This window comes from Podarcis bocagei, assembly GCF_964188305.1.
Source record: "Podarcis bocagei genome assembly, chromosome: 5".
In the NCBI taxonomy this organism is placed as follows: domain Eukaryota; kingdom Metazoa; phylum Chordata; class Lepidosauria; order Squamata; family Lacertidae; genus Podarcis; species Podarcis bocagei.
The window spans coordinates 93,861,538-93,885,477 of NC_138129.1; the positions used below are offsets into that span (position 1 = coordinate 93,861,538).

The following is a 23,940-nucleotide window of genomic DNA, read 5'->3' on the forward strand; positions in this document are numbered from 1 at the left end:
GAGCAACGGGAGCTCATTCCATCACCGGGATTCGAACCACCAACCTTCCGATCAGCAAGCCCAAGGGCTCAGTGGTTTCGACCACAGCACCACCCGCATCTCCACTTACAGCACTACCACTGCAACCAAGTAAGAGGAAGGGTCTCACCAGAGGGCATGTTGGTCGTTAAACCTGGAATGACTCTGGAAGCTGACCACATCAAGGCCTGGTTGGAATGATCTCTCTCCCTCCAAATAAGGAATGGGGAAATCACATAAGCCGGGCTTCCATGTGATGATAGAACCACAAAGAGAACATGGTTCATGGGGGGGGTGCATCCCCCTCATTCCCAGGAGGAGGAGGAGCCAGCCACTGAAGAGCTCCATGCTTGGCCCTGATTTTTTGGAACATTGGGGAGTGCCCCCCCCAAAAAAAAATATTGGGGAGGGGGGGGGAAAGAGTTGGGTCCCCAGCAGTTGGTGCTCCTGATAACAAGTCTATAAAAATAATATCCACTGAGCTTGGATATCTCTTATTTTCCACTGGGGCGAGCTGCATTTCTAGTAAACCTTGGTTTGTGAAATAATAATAATAATAATTTTTATTATTTAAACCTCACCCATCTGCCTGGGTTTCCCCAGTCACTCTGGGCGGCTTACAGCACATAAAAAATGTCAAACATTAGACATTAAAAGTTTCCCAATACAGGGCTGCCTTCAGATGTCTTCTAAAAGTCAGGTAGTTGTTTATTTCCTTGACATCTGATGGGAGGGCATTCCACAGGGCGGGTGCCACTACCGAGAAGGCCTTCTGCAAAAAAGCAAAAAAAATACAAAATATATATTAAAAAAATATATTCCTATTTGTTGTATCATCCCCAGCCATTTATTGGGCAGAGAGAGGAGAAAATGGTTCTGTTCTCCATTATTGATCTAAACAATAAAATCATGCCAAACAGAAAGAAATTTGTCCTTACGTTTTTGACCTCTAGAGGCTCTCAGTTTATATGTCGGTTTTTCTACTTGGGCTGATTTCCATACCTTGCTGAAGAGGGAATTTCAGCCGATATAACTTGCAGAAAGCTGTGCCAATGGAAAGTCCCTCTTCTAGACAACTGTTAAAAAGCCCAGTCCTCTTTCGCATTGTATGCCGCCCTGGTATCTACACAGAGGAAAGGTCGGCTCTAACTATTTACAGGAAATAACCACTCTTATACTGAGACGCTTGTGAAATTATTACATGATCAGAAAACTTGGCACCTGCGCATGCAAGGTTTGTTAAAATGGCACGGCCGATCTCATAAACAGAGACATGTCAGTGAGGTCATTTTTCTCAGCAGTGCAGCATAAAGCTTCTGTCTTGCTCTTTTCCTCTTCTCCGCCAGATGTTTCTACAGCTGTGGAGACATAAAAGTAGCAGCATTGGCAACAAAGCTGATGCGTAGCTGATGTAGGGCTGCCACCTTTTAATCTGGCAAGCTATAGACAGTCTAGACATTCATTGCTTCAGTGGATTATTACACCACTATACAATCTTGGGCATTGAGTCACGCTGTTTTAATTATCTTAACTATTAAATACAGAGCTGGAAAATGGACAAGTAAAGCATATAACGGCAAGATTCTCCTCGCCTAGCCAAACATTTTATAATATACAGCAAAACCTCAGTTTTCAAAGTGTGTGGGGCAAATGAAATTGCAACCATGAATTGTGCTGCTGCAAAACAGTTTACCTTTTGCTTTGAACCACGTTTGGTATCGCTCTTTGCCATCTCCAGAAGTCTCTCTTCGCATCCTTTTGATGCACCAAAAGTTCGGATTCTGCCTTCAAACGCAAAAATGGACGGACTCCCATCCATCCTGTTATCTCCTCCGTATCGTCCACGGAGCTTTCGGTATTCGAATGATGCGTAATATTGATGAAGAGACAGCAACTATAAGCTCTGGAGGGACTTTAGTCTTGAGAACAGATTCAGTGGGGATTTTTCATCGGGCATGTAGGGCTAATCTACAGGGCACCTCAGGGAACCGGGGGGGATTAACATGTTCCATCTGATCATCCTCTGGGGGCTCCATCCTGCCTGAGGGTGGGATGGTGGGGAATGGCCATTTATTGCTTACTCTTTAGTCGATAATCACTAAGTCATAAGCATTACCTACTTAGATCTCTGACCCAGAGGTCAGTCCTTGTTATGGTGCTCCCATTAGACATGCTGTGACCATGCTTGCCCCCTGCCTTGGCTCCCTGTCTGCCTCCCTATTTTAAGCAGAAAGCCCCATCAGGATGGAATAGCACACCAGTAATACCTTGAGGTTTCACAGTGTTTACAAAGCGGTTTATTTTGTGGACCTTTAAGGAGGCATAGAGGCAGACAATCGCTTTGTGTGGAGCCAGGTGTTAATTTCCATGCCTGCGTTTAATCATGTTCTTGGGACAAGCTGATTAAGATGAGATCTCCCCCTGTCCCCATCTATATTAGAATTATTTCAGAAGAATTTCTGTTTTTTAAAGCTGTTTCTAATTTTTTAATTGTTCTATCTCAGGCATAGGCAAACTCGGCCCGTCAGATGTTTTAGGACTACAACTCCCATCATCCCTAGCTAACAGGACCAGTGGTCAGGGATGATGGGAATTGTAGTCCCAAAACATCTGGAGGGTCGAGTTTGCCCATGCCTTTTCTATCTTTTCTTGTTTGTCACTTTGGGCTCCTTTAGAAGGAAAGGCAAGATATAACATTAAAAGACAACCATACAAACAACAAACTTTGATATAAAATTACCATATTTTTTGCTCTATAAGACTCACTTTTTCCCTCCTAAAAAGTAAAGGGAAATGTGTGTGCATCTTATGGAGCGAATGCAGGCTGCACAGCTATCCCAGAAGCCAGAACAGCAAGAAGGATTGCTGCTTTCACTGCGCAGCGATCCCTCTTGCTGTTCTGGCTTCTGAGATTCAGAATATATTTTTTTCTTGTTTTCCTTCTCCAAAAACTAGGTGCGTCTTGTGGTCTGGTGCGTCTTATAGAGCGAAAAATACGGTAAATAAATAAAATCTGCAACTTCTTACAAAGGATTTTGTGAGTCCTCTGGCTTTGTATAGGCAGGAATTCAAGGAGTGCTAAGTATCAGCTAAGCAGGTCCAGCCCAAGACATTTGGGCACCTGAGGCAAACCACAAAAGGCCACCTCTCTTCCCTGCCGGGGAAGAAGGGGTGAGTGATGATCTACAGCAGGAACAGGTCGGGCAATACAGATCTGCATTGTGATCTGCTGCTCTGTGGATCCTGCCACCTGAGGCAGTCGCTGCACCTTGCCTCATGGGTGGGCCGCCCCCTCAGCTAAGTAACTTTCTAGCGCAGAACGTCTTGCCCTAGGCCCACAGTCCCCTGCACTATTTCAACTGCAGATGTTTCACAAAGGCAGGGTATTCCTCCACGTCTGAAGCACTAATTCTTCGGGGGGGAGCTTGTTTTTGCTGTTGCCGCCACCACTGGTTTAAAAACAACCAGGCATTTTTATTTGTAGCATGATAGCTTTACCTTTATCTTAGGTAAAGGTAAAGGGACCCCTGACCATTACGTCCAGTTGCGGACGACTCTGGGGTTGCAGCACTCATCTCGCTTTACTGGCCAAGGGAGCTGGCGTACAGCTTCCGGGTCATGTGGCCAGCATGACTAAGCCACTTCTGGCGAACCAGAGCAGCGCACGGAAATGCCATTTACCTTCCCACCAGAGAGGTACCTATTTATCTACTTGGACTTTGACGTGCTTTCGAGCTGCTAGGTTGGCAGGAGCAGGGACCGAGCAACAGGAGCTCACCCTGTCGCGGGGATTCGAACCACCCACCTTCTGATCGGCAAGTCCTAGGCTCTGTGGTTTAACCCACAGTGCCACCCGTGTCGCTCTACCTTTACCTTAGTTTCCATTTAAACAGTACGGGGCTTTCCGTTCGGCGGGTGGTATCCTCTCAAAGAAGGCTCCCCATGGTTCAAAGTGCATTTTTCCCAAGACCTTTACCAATATTGCCATGCTTAAGCCATTTTTTGGGGGGGAAACTTGCTTCTGCCTCAGGAGTGGCGAATCCCTACTTTGGGAGCCTGATCCAACCACCCAAGCATTCCCCCTCCCCCGTCCTACTCCCTGTTATAAAGGTAAAGGGACCCCTGACCATTAGGTCCAGTCATGACCGACTCTGGGGTTGCGGCACTCATCTCGCTTTATTGGCCGAGGGAGCCAGCGTACAGCTTCCGGGTCATGTGGCCAGCATGACTAAGCCGCTTCTGGCGAACCAGAGCAGCGCACGGAAATGCCGTTTACCTTCCCGCCGGAGTGGTACCTATTTATCTACTTGCACTTTGATGTGCTTTTGAACTGCTAGGTTGGCAGGAAGGAGCTGGGACTGAGCAACGGGAGCTCACCCCGTCGCGGGGATTCAAACCGCCAACCTTCTGATTGGCAAGTCCTAGGCTCTGTGGTTTAACCCACAGCGCCACCTGCGTCCTTGCTCCCTGTTAAGACCCTGCCAATTTTGGCAATGCTCTGATATGAACTTCCCTCCCTGGCCATCAGGTCAGTCATTTGATGATCAGAGACGACAATGATACCCTTTCATACCTGACGTGTGTGGATCAACTGAGGAAGGGGCTGCTGGCCTGTGTGTGACTGGTGCACAGTCAAGAGCGAAGGTGGAATTTTTCAGCTGCAATCAGAAGAGTTGAGAACAAAGAGAGAGATCTCTCCAGAGTAACTTTGAGTCAACAAAGCTGTAAGGCACAAAGGGATCAGGAATAACTAATATGGACATAATATTTGATAAAGAGTTAAAGGAACAATTGATGGAAATTAAAACCTCACACAGGAAGAACTTCACTTGCGAATTTGCAAATTACTACAGTGGTACCTCAGGTTACATACGCTTCAGGTTACAGACGTTTCAGGTTACAGACTCCACTAACTCAAAAATAATGCTTCAGGTTAAGAACTTAATAATGTTTCAGGTTAAGAACTTTGCTTCAGAACAGAAATCGTGCTCCGGCGGCACAGCAGCAGCGGGAGGCTCCATTAGCTAAAGTGGTGCTTCAGGTTAAGAACAGTTTCAGGTTAAGAACAGACCTCCAGAACGAATTAAGTACTTAACCTGAGGTACCACTGTATATGTGTTAATGTGAATTGAAGTTAATCATTGTAGCTGTGGTATAAGGGTTTTTATCAAGAATGGATTTTATTTGGTTTGAGCGATGGTCTAGAGGCAGAATGAAAGGGAATAAGACCTTGAAGTACAGCACGTGGGAAGCCACAGAAAATTTATAGTTGGCTATGTAATTGATTTATATTTGAACTGTTATTGCTATTTGGTGTTAATATAATATGCGCATATTAGATTTTTGGAATTGAAAATTAATAAAAATTATTTACTCCCCCCCAAAAAGTGAAGGCAGCTCTTTAGCAAAAAAAAAAGGAAGTAATTCACTCCTAGGACTGTGAGCATGGTAAGGTGCTTTTAAGAGATTGGCAAAGCAAATTACAGGAATTGGTGGAGATGGCTCAGCTGACTAGCAAACTCAGAGGAAACTCAAAGCAAAAATTTGCGGGAAAATGAGATGCTTATAGAAGATTATGTTCAAAAATACAATAATAGTTTTGACTCCATGCTAGCATTTGAGTGACAAAGGAAGTAAAAGGAGGTGGATAACAATTAAGGATTTATTATGTTTTCAGAATGTATTGGAAAAGTTATATAGAAAGGTTTATTGTTTTGTGTGCATTCGATTGTAAGATAAAACATATGCGAAGGGACTTGACAGGAAGTCAAAATTGAAGAAAATATTTTGTAAGATAAAAGGGGGAAATATTTACTTTCATTATTTTCATTTTTGTGTGTGTGTCTGTACACATGTGTGCTTTCTATGGAATGTTTGGTAGTATGGTTGTAATGTGTTTTGTAACATAAAATCATTCCAAAAAAATTATTTTTTTTAAAAAAAGAGAGAATTTGGGGTGTTCAGCTCTACCATGACTGAAGCACCCTCTCCATCCGTCAGACACAGAGTCCTGTGCAGATGGCACCATCTGCCGGTCACTGTGTTTTCTCACTCTTAATATGTCAAGGGAACAATCTCTGCAAGAGTTTCATTCCATGGAAGCTCTGTGGTGGCAGGAGAGCTCTCCCTCTGTGAACTGCGCCCTTGTGGCAGATGAGCAAAACAAGATCATAATCCAGGCAGACGAAAGTTGTGAGTTCAGACTCAGGCAGTTCAGACTTAATAATGCAAAGTTTCAACAGGCTTTGAATTCAGAACTGTTTTATTGGGAATGCACGTAAACAAAAAAGCACAATAAACTTCTGGCAACGGCCAAATTAAATACATAACTTTGAATAAATTAAATACATACCATATTTTATCATGTTTTAGATTTAAACTATTTGTGTGCTTCTAGGGGGGATTTGAAATATAAGGAAACCCCAAGCCACTGTTTGAAGGGGTAAATACTAATACCCTGATCTGAAACACATTGCTTGGTAGACAATCTCACTCACTCATTCATGGTCTATGCTTAGATCAGGATTTAAAGATTTGGATGCCCAGGAAGCTAGATTTAACCATGTTTACTAGGGAATACAGTACATTGTGTCACTGATTTTAAGGGAAACATGCTTAGGGTTACTGCCAGGATCTTACTGGAAGCTACCCATCAACAGGCTACTGAAATTATACCCCAAATGTCTGAACATATACCAAATAACTGTTAAATTTTCAGTCTCTACATTTCAGGTGCTCAGATTTTGTATATTTTTGTACTTCATATATAACAGGGTATCATTTCTAGTAGAGAGCTTTGTGCAGGTGCTGTTATAAGGTAGTTTAAAGTATTCCTTAGATGCGACTGATATATTCATTCTGAACGACTGAATATAATGGAATGTTTATAGAGGAAAATAAGATCAGGCAAGCCCAGGACAGGACATGGGCATCACTTTCAGAAATTAGCAGTGCCTTTTAACTGTATTTGATAGTATCGAAACATCCCCCCCAACCCCCCCCCCCTAATTTAAAATATGTAACTTAACTCTTCAAAGGAAAATTCAGAATTAAGAAGTGACAGAATTTCTGGGGATGGACGTAACCATCTGCACCCTTTGGGCTGTTGGCCTGATATACAAGAATATAAACTATTTAAACAATATTGAATTGGAACAAATTAAGTAAAATCGAGGTATTCCAAGACTGTGGATATAAGCCACAATAAGGAAAATATGCTTCCATTTGTTTCAACATTTTTTAGCTTTGCTATTTATTAGGAGGATTTTTAGTAAATATAATTAATTTTACTACTTTTTTCTTTAGATAATCTTTTTTTTTGTCCTGAAATGAAAATGCCCAAGCAATAAATATAATCAATATAATTGAAATTACAGTACTAAATCCCATAGGGATGAAAAATTTCTAACGCTTTGGATTTAATCACACTATTGCTTTCACAAAGATAGTGAAAACGCTCTGTAAAACATAGCAGCCAAAAAGGAAAAAAATCTACATTGTTATAACTGAATTAAGGTTACGGTAGCTTTGATAAATGTTTCAAAGTCAGCATTTAAGAAATTAAACAGGTGCTACTATCCTAAAATTAATTTCAGTGCTAGCTAGATAATATATATATATATAAATATTGCTGTAAGTCACTTGGAGATCTTCAGGCTACAAGCAACTAATAAGTTTAATAAATATAAATAAATAAATAGAGCACACTTAAAACAAAATAATATCTTCCACACCAGGAGGAAGAGGTGAAACTCATCCACATTTATTTTTCGGCAAATATCTGTGACTATAAGAACTTGAAGTCTGGGTTTCAAAAAACACTTTTAGGATGTGAAACAAAATGTTTCCTTTTCAAAGGTGCAAATCTAAAACCCATCTCCAAGCAGAATTTAAAATCAAAACAGTCGTCTTTTCATATATATATATTTGGACTTTGGCATAGATCAACTATTTTGTATGGCAATAAAATGCAAAATTCTGGGTGAGGATTTCAACATATGCATTTAAAAGTTAAGAAGCGGAATGTGAATTTTTCCACTACTGCATTTGAACTTTAAGCATTATACAAATAATTATTTTATCCCACGAAATGTGGGTAATTATCCACCAGAAAATTTCTCCCTGCTAGACTCATTGAAATGAAAGGGAACTAGCTGCTCAAATATCTTCCACACTGACTATTCAGTGCTCTTCCTCATCTGACGCAGCTTCATCAATCGAGATGTCCAGTAGGTGGCAGATGACCTTGGTGTAGCAGGAAGATTTTTCTCAGGTTACTGTGGTACCTTCTCTTCAGTTCCAGGATGACAGATCTCTCCACCAGAGGCACCATGTTTGATCTTTGTCCATGCTCTGAGAAGCCTGATGGACACTGGCACTGCCATATTTTCTTGAAGAAAGCAAATGTTTAGCTCAGGCTGTTCTTATTGATAAAACACAATAACTTCTGACGCCTGACTTATGGCCATTCTTCATTCTCCTTCCTCACATACTCCAGAGAAGACAGCTTGAAATCCTACAAAAATAACAAGGTTTGCAATTTAAAAGAGGTGCATTCAGGAAAAACCTTGTACACCGTACAATCCTATGCATATTTACACCTTTCCGTCCCACTGAAAATCAGTGGCGCTTGCTCCCAAATAAGTGTGGATAAGGATCGCAACCACAAATTCTTATTACAAATACATCTGTGGCCAAGGGGCTCGGATCAGGGGAAGAGGCTGAAACAAGAACTTGAATCATCTAGGAGAATGTGGTTAGCATCCCTGGATATCATGGGCTGGTTGCTATGATGTCACTGGTGGGAAAATATACTGAGTGAGATGATCTACCTTGGGGTTCCTATCTTAAAGAGAGAGAGAGAGAGAGAGAGAGAGAGAGAGAGAGAGAGAGAGAGAGAATACAGACTACATCCAATGTTGGGCAAAGGAGCTGAGCAATAAGAAGATTGCTATATTTCTAAACACACAGAGGGCTGGAGAGGAAGTTTTATTCTATGTTCATTAATATTAATCAATGATTTAGTAGGGATTGACAATCTGATAAGTGACCTCACTTGTTGAAACTGGAAATGTTAATTTAATACATGTGCAGGAATTGATTGGATAGTTGCCTGAAAAGGAATTAAGTCAAAAACGCAAGTATATTGTAATGTAAGGTTATCTGTAGTGTTTGAAGTTAAACTAGAATTAATTGGGGAATATGATGCAGCACTCAGGAGAACCGTTGACACATCTAGGAAGGTGTGCGAGAAGTCAGATTTGGAAAAATGTTAAATTTGTCTTAATTTAATTTGCTTAAATTAGTGACTAATCTGTAAAAACTTAAAAATCAAAAAAAAAAAAAAGATTTAAAATAAAAAAAATTAAAAGACCCTTGCTCTCAGCTTTATATGTCTTTTCCAAATGAACTTTCTCATGGCTTACCTGAGTGAATTAAATCAGGTGACCAAAAGTAGCTTCAGAATTCACGCTGTAGCAACTGCTGCGAAACACAAATTAAAAATGCATGTATTAATAAATCAGTCTGCCATAAAACAGTGCTATGTCAACAAAATATTACTTTGAATTTTCCACATAAGTTTTGAAACGCAACGTACCTGGCAGGAGAAAATTTCTTCGCTGCAAAAGAAGAAGAGGAAGTATTAATATTTGGACACCAAGGCTGCAATTCCATACACAAGTACCTAGGGAAAATGTTCCACATTCCCAGGAGCTGGCTCCACGTTATTTTGCTAATATTCCACTTTCTTAGCTGTACTAAGATGGACACATTCGACCTGGCCTCTTGCACTCTTTTACACACTAGGGCTATATGTGGAATTCTGTGTGAATCGGGGGTTGCCAGACTTTTTGGGTCAGTGAACACATGTGGAATTCTGAGAAAGTGCTGTAAGGCACCAGTCACAGAAACGGAGAGGACGTCAATATTATGCAGCCTGCCCCACTACCAGGCCCCATCCCCATCAATGGGGAAAACTGGTCCCTACATCTGCCATCACATTGCTTACATCACACTTTTTGCACCTCTCCTCTGTTCAGAATAGAACGGAGGGTATCCACTCCTGGCACCCCATGAAATGTGGGCAAGTTTAAGGAAGAGTGTTTAATACAAGGATGCCTAAAGGTAAAGGTAAAGGGACCCCTGACCATTACGTCCAGCCGTGACCGACTCTGGGGTTGCAGCACTCATCTTGCTTTATTGGCCGAGGGAGCCGGCGTACAGCTTCCGGGTCATGTGGCCAGCATGACTAAGCCGCTTCTGGCGAACCAGAGCAGCACACAGAAACGCCGTTTACCTTCCCGCCGGAGCGGTACCTATTTATCTACTTGCACTTTGACGTGCTTTCGAACTGCTAGGTTGGCAGGAGCTGGGACTGAGCAACGGGAGCTCACCTCGTCTTGGGGATTCGAACCGCCGACCTTCTGATCAGCAAGTCCTAGGCTCTGTGTGAGTGCAAACAAGTACTGAGCAGAAAGAGCAACCTGCCTCTTGTGCAGTGTGAATTATTGAGGGAATATTAACTGAGACCTTTCATGGGTGTCGTAGGAGAGACCCGCAACCTCTGATTCAGGTAAGTGTTAATGCCTTTAGTTGAGATTCTTGCATGGGGGGGGGGTGTTGAACTAGATGACCTTCAGGGTCTTTTCCAACTTTACAGTTTTGTGATTCTATGATACTCTGTATTTCTGCCTCAACGCTTTAAGTGCAACTAGGGTGGAATCTACACACACATATAAAAACACTGTGAAAGTGCTTTAAAAAAAATTGTTTTTGAAATGATATTGAATTTGCCATAGCTCACTGTCGCCATCTGGTGTCACATATTGCACTTTGCTACGCATTTAAAACTGTGCACTTGAGTCCTAGGTGTAGCTTGGTAACAAACAGATGAGGGAAATATCTCACCTTTCCTCCGAAAACGCTTCATGAGCCAAATAAGGAACGATCCTATTGAAAGCAACGAGGCCGAAGTGACTGTGGCTGCAATTGTCACATTTCTTGAAGATGCTAAAGGAGCTGAAGTTGGAAAAAGGAGTTTGAATGAAATCAGTAGTAAATCGCTATTATTATAATACTTTATAGCTGTCAGAGCTTATAGCACAGGAGGCCTCATATCAGCACTTCTGTTCCTCTGTAATCTCTCCTTGGTTCCTCCATAGCAGCACTTTGCCTGGGACCATGTTACCAGGATTCCCCCTCGTGGATAAACTCCTGTTTACGACTGGTTCCTTATCTCCCATAATTCATATAAGCGTTTCCCCTATCCAACCATCTTCAGAGAGCTACATCAGAAGAGACACTCCATTAAAAGGTAAAGGTAAAGGGACCCCTGACCATTAGGTCCAGTCGTGACCGACTCTGGGGTTGCAGCGCTCATCTCACTTTATTGGCCAAGGGAGCCGGCGTACAGCTTCCGGGTCATGTGGCCAGCATGACTAAGCCACTTCTGGCAAACCAGAGCAGTGCACGGAAACGCCGTTTACCTTCCCGCCGGAGCAGTACCTATTTATCTACTTGCACTTGACGTGCTTTCGAACTGCTAGGTTGGCAGGAGCAGGGACCGAGCAATGGGAGCTCACCCTGTCGCGGGGATTTGAACCGCTGACCTTGTGTTCGGCAAGTCCTAGGCTCTGTGGTTTAACCCACAGCGCCACCCGCGTCCCTAGACCCTCCATTATGTGTTTCTAAAAATGCTTCCTTTTCCCACCCTGATTTTCAAGATCACTCAAAGGTCTCTTCTACACCGCTGGCACTACAAGAAAGGATAGCAATGAGATGAGTGGATACCTCCACATGTGGGAAGACTTGACGTCCAGTTTCCTGCAGCCAAGCAATGGAGTCTGTGGGAACCATTCAGCACCCATCCCTCTGCACAGCTGACCTCGCAAATTGTGCCGTAGACAAAATGTCTCTCAGGGTCCGAACAAGTCAAGAAGCCGTTCTCAGGGGGTGTCAGTATTTCACACTGTATTGCTGAAATACAATGATGCAGATATTAACCTAAGGACTCAGCTATACAGCTGCGAATAAAACGTTTTAAGTGGGTTTTACAGTTCAATATACAAATGTGTCACTAGATAGTGACAGCGAGCTATGGCAAATTCAATACATTTTCCAAAATGTTTTTATAAAAAGCATTTTCACAGCTTTTTTTTATATGTGTGCAGATTCCACTCAAGTTTAGTAAACTGCAAGTTTCTGTGAACATTGATCTATTTTTCATGTAACAGCAAACTAAAGTAGTGTAGTCTAGAAAGAGGATTGCCTGCTCATCTTGCTACTTGTATGAACTAGCCACTTGGCATATAATTAAAGAGCAGACTATCAATATAGCAAAATAAATAATAGGCCTGAGATACAACTCTACTACAGACAGGGGAGAAATTTGGTTTGGTTCTGATTTAAATGCAATCCTACATCATTTGCATTTCCCAAAACAAGACACAAACTGAAACAAAGCTATCCTTCAAAATTTCCCCTCCTCTATATTTTGTGATTCAATTCTCCTATCAAAAAAATATTGATAAAAACATTTATTAGTGAAAATATCTGTGCATTTATTGGCTCTTGCATATACCGTGGTACCTTGGGTTAAGAACTTAATTCGTTCTGGAGGTCCGTTCTTAACCTGAAACTGTTCTTAATCTGAAGCACCACTTTAGCTAATGGGGCCTACAGCTGCCGCTGCTGCACGATTTCTGTTCTCATCCTGAAGCAAAGTTCTTAACCCGAGGTAATATTTCTGGGTTAGCGGAGTCTGTAACCTGAAGCGTATGTAACCCGAGGTACCACTGTATTAGTTCTTGTATATATTGTGCACAATTGTACACAAAAATGTGTACGTTAGGAGATATGCATACTACAATGCTGGTGAATTTTCCTGAGGGCTTTTTATTTCAAAGTATCTGCAAACTGATTTGGAAATGTGCTGAGATGGGCTTAAGTCTCACCTTCACAAACAGGAATTGGCTCTGACCAGCGTCCCTTGGATGTGCATTGAATTTTGGATGATCCTCTCAAGGTGTAGCCCTCCTCACAACTAAATTCGCAGACTGACTTGTAGCTTGGATCTGTGTCCAGGTGGGAGCAGTTCACAAAGCCCCTTTCGGGCTGCTGTACCACCTCGCATTTCACTGCTGTAAGAGACCGTTGAAACTTAGGGTTAGTTTGCATGTCACAGGGACACCAGAAATAAGAAAAAAATAATCCTGTAATGCAGACAAAGGCAACGGCCCAAATGAGATAGTACCTTCACACTCTGGTTTTTGTCCATCCCATTCTCCATAGGCACCGCACTGGAGCTCACTGGACCCTCTCAGAGCAAACCCTTCGGCACAAGCAAACTTGCAAGTTGAATTCCAGGAAAAATTCCCAGAAGCGTGAGAGCAGTTCAAGAAGCCATGAGCCGGAGGTTTCAGTTCACTACACTCCACAGCTGTTAAATGACATATTCATCTGCATTAGTTCTGTCTTGGGGGTAACAAGAAAAAATACACCTGGCGACGAGATGGGCTTAGGCTTTCTGACGATGGGAAAGGGAGCTGCAGGTGAATGGACTGGGAGGCTTGAAGGTTTCAAAGTGTTAGACTCTACCATTAGAGGCAAGATGCTAGAGAGAAGCAAGATTCCCTCACTCTGAAATTCAGTTGGGCGGGGGAGCTCATAATTGTAAGCAGTGGCGTAGCGTGGGGGGTGCAGGGGGGGCCGGCTGCACTGGGCGCAACATCTGGGGGTTAGGGTTAGAGGGTGCAAATCCATGGGTTAGGGGGCACAAATCCACGGGTTAGGGGGCGCAAATCCATGGGTTAGGGGGCACAAATCCACGGGTTAGGGGGCGCAAATTACTTCCCTTGCCCCGGGTGCTGACAACCCACGCTACGCCACTGATTGTAAGGTTACATTAATGAAGGGTCAGTCGTCACTACTATGGGCAGGGGGTGTGAAGGGCCTGCATGCTATGGGAAAACATACAGTGGTACCTTGGGTTACATACGCTTCAGGTTACACACTCCGCTAACCCAGAAATAGTGCTTCAGGTTAAGAACTTTGCTTCAGGATAAGAACAGAAATCGGGCTCCGGCGGCGCGGCAGCAGCAGGAGGCCCCATTAGCTAAAGTGGTGCTTCAGGTTAAGAACAGTTTCAGGTTAAGAACGGACCTCTGGAATGAATTAAGTACTTAACCTGAGGTACCACTGTATTCCCATGTTTCTTTGGGCTGAACTACACATTAACACTTCCATGCTTGAATATATCTTGCCACGTGAAAGGCAATACCTGTTTTTATAATAGTTAGAGCTAAAATGTAGCAGTAGAAAGTCTTGATAAGCCTTTAGATGTGTAAGTGGGACTTCTGACCTGGGACAAATAGCAGCTTTGGGGAGGAAGGCTCCTTTACCCATTGGCAAAATGGTAAAAAAGCCTCACCTTGTGGTTCTGATCTGGATTGCCCCTCCCATGACTGCTATTTGAAAGAAGCGTAAAGGAACAGTGGTTCACAACGCTTTCTTTCTTTTTCTGATTTGGTTTTTGAAAACACCAGGGGCCAGAATCAGTTAGTAGGAACAGAAGCAGGGCAGCCAGCCTGTTTCCAGCTCTTTCAAAACAACTACCGTATTTTTTGCTCTATAAGACCCACTTTTTCCCTCCTAAAAAGTAAGGGGAAATGTGTGTGCGTCTTATGGAGCGGATGCAGGCTGCGCAGCTATCCCAGAAGCCAGAACAGCACAAGGGATCGCTGCTTTTGCTGCGCAGCGATCCCTCTTGTTGTTCTGGCTTCTGAGATTCAGAATATTTTTTCTTGTTTTCCTCCTCCAAAAACTAGGTGCGTCTTATGGTCTGGTGCGTCTTACAGAGCAAAACATACGGTATTTCCAGAGATGTGTTGAAAGCTTTCATTACAAACCATTTTAACAGATTAACAAGTTAGAGAGATGAGTGGGATTCAGCTCAATTTAAACCAATGGGATAAAAATCATAACTGCAGATTTTCCAGAACATTTTCTTTCCCGTGGATAGGAAATCTTACCTTCACATGCAGGGATTGGCTGTGACCAGTGTCCCTCAGATGAACACTGAATTTGAGGCGATCCTCTTAAGGTGTAGCCCTGCTCACACACGAAATCACAGGTTGAGTTGTAGGTCAGTTCTGTGTCCACACGGGAGCAACTCACAGAGCCATTTTCAGGCAGAGGTACCGCTTCACATTTCACCGCTGAAACAGACACAGATCGTGACTTTGGTTAATCCAGATACATTACAGGAGAGTGCCGGGGGGGGGGTAGGGTGTGCGCACAGAGAAATATAATGAGATGTGTGAAGGTAAGCAAGGCAATGGAACAAAACTAGTACCTTCACAGGCTGGCTGTTGTCCGTCCCACTCTCCAGATGCCTGACACTGCAGCCTGCTGGAGCCACTCAAGGCGAAGCCATCTTTACAGCCAAACTCACATGACGAATTCCAGGCAAAATTCCCAGAGGGGTGGGAGCAGTTGAGGAACCCGTGAGCAGGTGTCTGGAGCGCATGGCATTCCGCAACTAGAAATGCAATCAAAATGCTTTAGGTTTGTCTTTGTTCGCCAATCCATAAGATACACGGTACCTGAAGCCAAACATGGATTCCTCACCTAACTACCAAAGACGTGACAATTTTTTTCCAGTTTGATGACTATTACAAATTTAAAAGTGGGACCTGAAACAAATTGTTGCCGTGTGGAGTGCTCCTGTTCAGGGTTTCTAGCTGGCCAAGCACTTTTCTAGGTTGCTCCATTACAAAAACACACCCACCCACACAGTTTTCAGATACTCCATTCCATCTTCACTGCTTGCATTTCTTCCCTTCCTACACCAAGTCATTGTTCTGTGGCTTTTGAACGTACTCTGGGCTGGTTTTGGGGAAGTGTATTCCCTTAATTTTTTAAAATGTGGGTTGTTTTCTTTTGTTTGTACTGCTGCAAACCTTAGGGCTCTCCCAAGCCTACCTGATTCCTCACCTCTTAAGTATGGGTGGTGCCATTTTGACTGCCTCAGGGAACACCCCCCAGAGAAAGAGAAATTGGGATTTGAAGGTGGTTTGGGCTATCCTATTGGGTTGTACCTTGGAAGTCGAACAGAATCTGTTCCAGAAGTCCGTTCGACTTCCAAAATGTTCAGAAACCAAAGCACAGCTTCTGATTGGCTGCAGGAAGCTCCTGCAGCCAATCAGAAGCTGTGGAAGCCTTGTCGGACATTTGGGTTCCAAAGAAAGTTCGCAAACTGGAACACTCACTTCTGGGTTTTGTGGGCCAAAACGTCTGAGTACCAAGGGGTTTGGGATCCAAGGTATGACTGTATTGTCACAACTCCCACAGAATCTAGCACAAAACAATGTCCTTTGCCAACACAGCAAAGATTTTGATGCTGTATGGCTAATGAAGACTCACTTTCCTCATCACTTCTAGGGTTAAGCTAAGAGGTTCTGCATTAGTTTTCATTCATTTAGGACTCGCTCAGTTCACTGACCTTTACACAAAGGGGTGGGTGCAGACCAGTTTCCAGAATCGGTGCACAATACGGGTTCCAGTCCAGTGGATCTGTAGCCTTCGGTGCATTGAACATGACAAGACGAGTTGTAGCTAAAATCCTTCACTGGGTGGCTGCATTCCAAGGTACCATGATCTGGTTTTTTCAGTGTGTCACAGGTAATTACTACAGAGAAGGAACACAACAAGCAAGGAGTTAGGCAAGGCCGTTGTTTCAAGCAACGTGCATTAAAGCTACAGGGTTAGAGATGAATTGTCCAGTTTGAAAAAGAACTATACGATTAATCCTACCATGTTCACAATTGCGCCCGTAGAATCCTGAATCGCACTGGCAGGTGTAATTATTAATGGTCTCCACACATTTGCCATGGCCGCTGCAGGAATGCGGATTACAGGAGGCTGCAAGACAATTAACAGGCTATAAATCACCCCATCATATGTAACATGCTTTAAATGAACTATTACAACAAGTGAGTGGAACAGGCTCTTAGCCCTGAAGACATTGATGCATTAAACCACTTTGAGTTTAATATCACATCATATGTAGGCCACATCCTCAGGTTTCACATCCTTTTTCTTGGCCTCATGCCCTTTGGGTGCTGCCCATCTTTTTCTGCTCTGTGGGTCCAAGGGGGAACATGTTCCACAAGGCAGCAAAGAACAGAGAAATCCACAATTTGGAGTTATTGGAGGGTTCTCCATTATCTTCCTTTTATGCAAAAGTTTTATTTTCACCAGTCTTTGATATGGTTTCACTATAGAGCACTGCACCACTGCATATCACTTGGCTATCACAAGGTGTCATCGGCACAGTTGTCCTGTGCTTATTTTCCCAGCTTAGGCCACTTCCACACTGTTGCTGTTTTGCAAATGGGATTCAATCACACACCGGCAAAATCAGATGGCTATATCCAAAATTGAGGTGGATGTATATGCTCTTGTGCAGCAAACCTGCTCCCACCACCCGATAAAAATAGACATCATGCTTTTTGCGATAAGGGGATTAACAGCTGTGTGGGATTAACAGCTGTTAAGACTAAGGTTACCAGATTTTTTTCAATGAATCCAGGGACACTTTTCACCTTCAATGGATTTTGTATGGGGACTGATTTGAAAATCCGGGGACTGTCCCCGGGAAACGGGGAAATCTGGTAACCTTAGTTAAGACCTCCTTGTGAACAAATCAGAACAAGGAACAACTGACTTTGCACAACCCCCTTGCAAACTCTGTGCAAATGAGTAAAATGGACAGCTTAACTAACTGGCCCTCTTGAAGTCATCTCAGGCTTACAGACACCAGCAACAGTTGGAGCAAGAAACATACTATTATTTTTTATCACTTTATCGGTTTATTAGTTTATTGATAAACAAACAAACTGAAAGACTCCGCTGATGATCAAAAGGCATTTACTGACATTCTGTCCCTAACCCATATTACATTTACACCCCATAGGCAGGTAGTATTATTATAGTGCTGATATTGAAGAGTGAATAGACTGAATAGAGAACAGTGGAACTGTGGTGCAAGCCTGTGACTATTTAGGGTTCTTCCCTCTTTATCGTTGAATCAGAGCAAATATCAGCTGGGTTTCCCAGCGACTGACGTTTACTCCAATTCAGCTGTAAAGTGCGTTTTCCTGGGGAAAGCAGTGATGCAAATGGAAAACCTCTTGGACCTGAGCCTAGAAAGAACGGGACAAGCAGGAAACCACTCAGACCCATGCAATCAGGGCACGGAACAAGTGAAGTAAATTTTAAAAAGTGTGGATGATCCCTGAACATTCAGCAGTCTGCATGCCACACAATACAAGAAGATGCTCTCTTGCACAGAAGCCAGTAGGATCTGCCAAACAAGTTTCTAGCTGTTTTAGAGGCAAATATATTAGTCAGAAGGATCCCATCCCATACCTGTATAGCACAAAGCCCTTTTCTTATTGCTGCAACGTTCATCATTCCACTTTCCTGCATCTTGTATTCGGTTGATGTAAATTTCCACGCAGTCCTGATTTTTCCCTTTGTTGTTTGGTTCACCTTTTGCCCAGTTTTTAGCTTCTTCAGTCAATGCCTTGTTCGTTCCCACCCACCTCCACACATTGCCAATTTTTCTGATCCCAATCCAGTAGTACGATCCATTATAAGGGATCTCTTTGTTTAAGTACTCGTTTTCCTCCTTATTTTGAATCGCAACCAGGTGGGTAAAGTGGGTTTTACACCATTTCTCAGCATCTATATAATTCATGCTTTCAAGTGAATAATGATATGTCCAGCAGGTGCTTTCCTTAAGCAACAAAAGTCCTGGAAAAAAGAACACGTCATCAAGTTGCTATGTATGTCTATTTTTTTAGAAAATGTTGCTCAGAGAGCTCTCCAAGCCTTGAGGGTTCAGAAACAAGGTTTATGCTGGAGTAAGAAGACAAAATAGACAGATGGCCAAATCAAGGGGTAAACGGTGGAAGGAGCAGCATCCTGGCTCTAAAAGTGGTGAACAACCATGTCATTCTCAGTGATGGACCTGAGATGCAGGAATAGAAGCTTGAGGCCCTTTGGGAGTAAAGAGCTATGAAGATGGGTGGTGGAGGAAAGCAAATGAGCTTGGAGACTGGCCTATAAGTGCCAAGAAAACCAGTGAGCAGTCAAGGAGGAAAGGTCTCCTGAACTCTCTAGGCTAGAGAAGACAAAGAGAAGAAATAACATGACTTTGGACAACTGGTCAGAGAAGTCAAGGAGAGGCTACACTCTGTATTCCTTTTTTAATCAAAATATGATTTCTGTCCATTTCTGACTTTTCAGTATACTTTTTTAAAATGTCTGCAGAATAAGACTGCCACTTACAGAGGAAAGAAAAACCAAACAAGGAATGTCAATTTCTGAATTATCCCCCCCCCCGTATAATATTTTTTTATTAATTTCCTTTTATTAAAATCCAATAAAAGCCACATTAATACAATACGAAATTACAATACAATTAAAAGAGCCAATTATTCAGTACCAAATTAAACTATTTTGTTTGACTTCCCGTGCTCTAGTTTCCTGAATTATTCTAGAGCAGGACTGGAGAAAAGGTAAATGGAAATAGCTCTCTGGTTCATTAAATTGGCAAGCTTTCTAACACAAGCAACAGCAAAATGACTTTTCCCATCTAAGCCCCGTTCCGCGCCTATGAGCGTAGGACGCCTTTGCTTGGCGGTGATGTGGCCCGTAGACTGAAGCAAAATACTGGGCAAGGGTTAGAGCCTTCACTGAGCAATTTTGGGTCACTGGTGGACAGGGCCAGAAAGGAATTTTTCTCTGTCAATCTGATTGGCACTTGGTTGGTTTTTTTCACCTTTCCTTCAGTGAAATTGTGGCCTTTGATAGGCAGAAGAACGTTGTTTATATGAAGGTGGAAATGGCACTGGGCAGGATCAACATAGTAGGGGGTGGGACTAAGGGAAAGATTGACCTGCCTGGTTGGAATCTGCAGCCTGGTCACCCATTGAGACCTTGCTTGCTTGGCTTACACCATGACAAGGTTCAACACATGGGTGACTACCATAGGACAGGTTTGGAGCGGTTCAAACCTGGCGGATCTTTCCCATCAATATGGGGGAAGGATGAACTAATCCTGGGACCCAATGGCATGCCAACCCTTGCCCTGCCTGCTGCTGTCAATAAAGATTTGGCCTGATTTCAATCCATCACCGTTGTATGGTCTGGTTATTTTGCTGCTCTCATGGGCCACATAATGCGCCTGCCTGGGCAAATAAGGCAGCCAAATAAGAGTGAGCTGAATAATTCACCCAATAATTGTAGGCTGCAAACAATTCCATTTGGGGCTCTATTAAAAACCAAAGGAGTTCCCAGAAAGCTGAACTGCACCCGTCCCTTTTCTAGAGGATTTCCCATTCTGAAAGACATTACTTACCATAGGTGAGAGCAGATAGGAACCAAAGGGCGTTCATTATGGCAGGAACTGACTATAAAGCTTTTTTCCTCTCTCCCTTGAGTTGACTTTGCAGAATTATTACTGTATAAAGAAAAAAAGGAAGCGCAGCACATTTATGGTAAGGAATGGGTTTTAAAGCAGAGGAAAAATATATTGAGGTTGAACACTGGTACATGGTTTTAGGCTGTGAGGTTTGATGTACTTTTCTGAGACTACAATCCTATGTATCCATAATTACTTGATAGTTATTGAATTAAGGGCTCGCCCACACTTCAACACAGAAAACACAGGCTTGAGTGGTTTTCCCCTTGCCCCTCTCCTTTCCCAGGGAAAAACCTGCTTTTCAGCTTTAAATTGAATAGATGAAAATCCCTAGAGCAGCAGGACAAAAGGAAATCTGGCTAAGCCCCGAGGAGATGGGCATAGGAGGATTACACCACAAATAACATAATGAATGTACCTAACAATGAAGGTGAACACTTGACAGTTAATCTCTTCTTAGTTAGGATAGTAAATGCTCAATACTGGAAAATGGGCAATCACAACTATTACAGAATGGGTATTGGAAACAGGCACGCATGAACACAGTAACAGGTTCTTAGAAATATAAAAATAAAAATAAAAAATTGTCCAGTAGCACTTTATAGACCAACTAGGTTTGCTCTTGTATAAGCTTTTGTGTGCATGCTTATACCAGAACAAACTGAGTTGGTCTATAAGGTGCTACTGGACAATTTTTTATTTTTATTTCGACTGCATCAGACCAACACGGCTACCTACCTGAATGTAGGTTCTTAGAAGAAATGGACAAATCACACACATGGAATTCTTTTCCAAGTGGTATTGTTTCATTATGGGCAAGAATCATCATTTTGAGTTCGGCACCTTATGCATTTTTGCATTTCAGCAATGGTACAATACATACGTGGCTTACTATCTGTTTATTAATATGCAATAAAAATACATAAACATGCACGCAGAGTCTTGCTTACTTACCAACAATAGCTGCAGAATCCTGATTCTCAAAAGTATGCTGGTGTAGCTGCCTTGATGTAGAGCCTGTGTCCTTGGTGAGGTCAGTATTCTAGGTTTTGGCCACAGACCCGTCTTACAGCTTTCACTTGCTGATCCTTAACTGTGAGCCATGAGCCCTGTGTCTTTTATATTGTGTCCAGCAAAATGTTACTGAGGAGGCGGGGAGTGAGAATTTCCCAAGGTAGGGGGAAAAAAATGATTTGCCCGGAATATCCGTGTTTCTAAATTAGTCAGACAGCCTCCCTGCCTCTTCCTTCTCAAAACACTGGAGAGCATCTGTGCTATTTTTTAAATTCCTGGACATAGAAATCAGTCCTAACAGTAAAAAAAAAAAAGGCATTCAAGTTTCTTTGCTGCTGTAGCTGCAAATGGAATTGTGTTTGTTTCATAAGCAAGTTCTGTATTCCTAACTAGGGAAATTCACATGGTGGAATCAAAATCTGCTATTTCAGTGAATCAAATTTACAAATTGTTCTTTGTGTTATTTTCTTCCAAATCCAAATTTTCAAACTTTTTTTTATAAATAGGTTTCAGAGGGGAAAGGGTTTATGTAGGTTGCTCAGGTTTGGGCTGAGTTGTGTTGTTGTTGTTATTACATTTGTATACCACTTACATGAATGGGACGCGGGTGGCGCTGTGGGTTAAACCACAGAGCCTAGGACTTGCCGATCAGAAGGTTGGCGGTTCAAATCCCCGCGATGGGGTGAGCTCCCGTTGCTCGGTCCCTGCTCCTGCCAACCTAGCAGTTCGAAAGCACGTCAAAGTGCAAGTAGATAAATAGGTACCACTTCGGCGGGAAGGTAAACGGCATTTCCATGCGCTGCTCTGGTTCGCCAGAAGCGGCTTAGTCATGCTGGCCACATGACCCGGAAGCTGTACGCCGGCTCCCTCGGCCAATAAAGCGAGATGAGCGCCGCAACCCCAGAGTCGGTTGCGACTGGACCTAATGGTCAGGGGTCCCTTTACCTTTTACCACTTACATGCCCAAATGGCTTCTAAGCAGTTTACAATTATAAAATTGTAAGAAAGGAAAATGTAAATCAACACATTACAGTTGGCTGGTCCAATTCCAGCCTCGGAAAGTGGCAGAGGGAGGGAGGGCTCACTCGCGTGCCCAATACAGCTGCTGCAACCCTCTCCACTGCTTCCGCCCCGGGGTCAAGTGGAGCCGGCTGGCAACATTGGGCCATTGCGTGAGAAAGCTGCCTCGGCAGCTCCCTTGCGTGCTTTGGCCAGACCCCAAAGGCCCGCAGTTCCGGCCTCGACGAGGGAACCTGTCATGGGGGCCCCTGGTTGCGAGCCCCCTGAAAAAAATGTGCCCGGGGCCACAGCCCTGCCGGACTCCACTCCCCCTCCACTACGATTATCTACATAGATAAGGCAATGTCTGATAACCCAGGACTTCAGCAACTGCCAATGTTTTTACATGTTCAGAAGCGAGCCCCCTGCCGCTCCTTTCCTGGCCATGGAGAAAATCCCTTAATCTGGATTTTTAGATATATATTTTTTGGCAGTTACAAAAAGAAAAGCATACAGCAATAAATCGATTTTAGAAAGGGGCAGGATTACACAGACGCACAAAGCATTTTTTTTTTAAAAAAACCGAGACACCTTGTGGTCTGCTCCACTCCCCATTTTTCCCGCCCAGGGGAGCCCGGCCTTCTCCCTGCCCCTCGGCCCTGGGCCTCGGCAGTGGCAGCCTCTCCTCCTCCTTGCCTGCCCCCCAGCAGCCGCTACGAGCCGCCCAACAGAGAAGGCCAGCGGATGCAGCCATGGAGAGGCAACGGGATGCTGCCTCACAGCCGGCACGACAATCACTCACGACAATCACCTCCTCCCCGAGTTCGGTGGCGGCAGCACTGCTGGAGGAAATAGGGACATTCTGGGATCAAATCAGAAGCCAGGATGGCTTTTTGTAATTCCAGGACTGTCCCTTGAAAGTTGGGGCACTTCGAAGGGTACGCAAGTGCCAAGCGGGCCTTGGCCAGAAAGGACGGAGGCGATTTTGAAATACATTTCTGTGCCAGAAGTAGACCCAGCGTATAAAGAGCTTCTACGCTCTCCACCTTGCTTGGACTTAACTTGCACAATTTCAACCGTGTGCAGTTAAAAACGTGCAAGTTAACTGCATGTAAGATACCATCATGTCTGCATACGCTGTTTAGGTTGACCCTGAAAAGGGGCCCTATATACACTGAATGCAGGCATCGGTGTGCCAACTTGAAATAATAATAATAATAATAATAATAATAATAATAATAATAATAATAATAATAAATTTATACTCTGCCCATCTGGCTGGGTTTCCCCAGCCACTCTGGGCGGCTTCCAACAAAATACTAAAATACAATCGTCTATTAAATATTAAAAGCTTCCCTGAACAGGACTGCCTTCAGATGTCTTCTAAAAGTCAGGTAGTTGTTTCTCTCTTTGACATCTGG

The 23,940-nt window shown here is 43.3% G+C and overlaps 1 protein-coding gene across 2 annotated transcripts; it reads right to left on the reverse strand.

The window, feature by feature from the left end:
- Positions 1-6,262: 6,262 nt before the first annotated feature.
- On the reverse strand, positions 6,263-22,268 carry SELE (selectin E). Of its 2 annotated transcripts, none has more exons than XM_081194416.1 (14): positions 21,461-22,268; positions 20,444-20,545; positions 18,448-18,834; positions 16,831-16,938; positions 16,520-16,705; positions 15,371-15,556; positions 15,048-15,233; positions 13,271-13,456; positions 12,972-13,157; positions 11,809-11,994; positions 10,927-11,037; positions 9,617-9,638; positions 9,444-9,498; positions 6,263-8,533 (listed from the first exon to the last, which is right to left on the reverse strand). In XM_081194416.1, exons 2-13 carry the CDS (start codon positions 20,478-20,480, stop codon positions 9,453-9,455), a joined length of 1,827 nt encoding a protein of 608 aa, XP_081050542.1. In that variant the 5' UTR covers positions 20,481-20,545; positions 21,461-22,268; the 3' UTR covers positions 6,263-8,533; positions 9,444-9,452. The 2 variants fall into 2 exon arrangements, with proteins under 2 accessions (XP_081050542.1, XP_081050541.1); XM_081194415.1 differs by having other exon boundaries at positions 9,444-9,501; positions 21,461-22,266.
- Between the last annotated feature and the right edge of the window lie 1,672 nt (positions 22,269-23,940).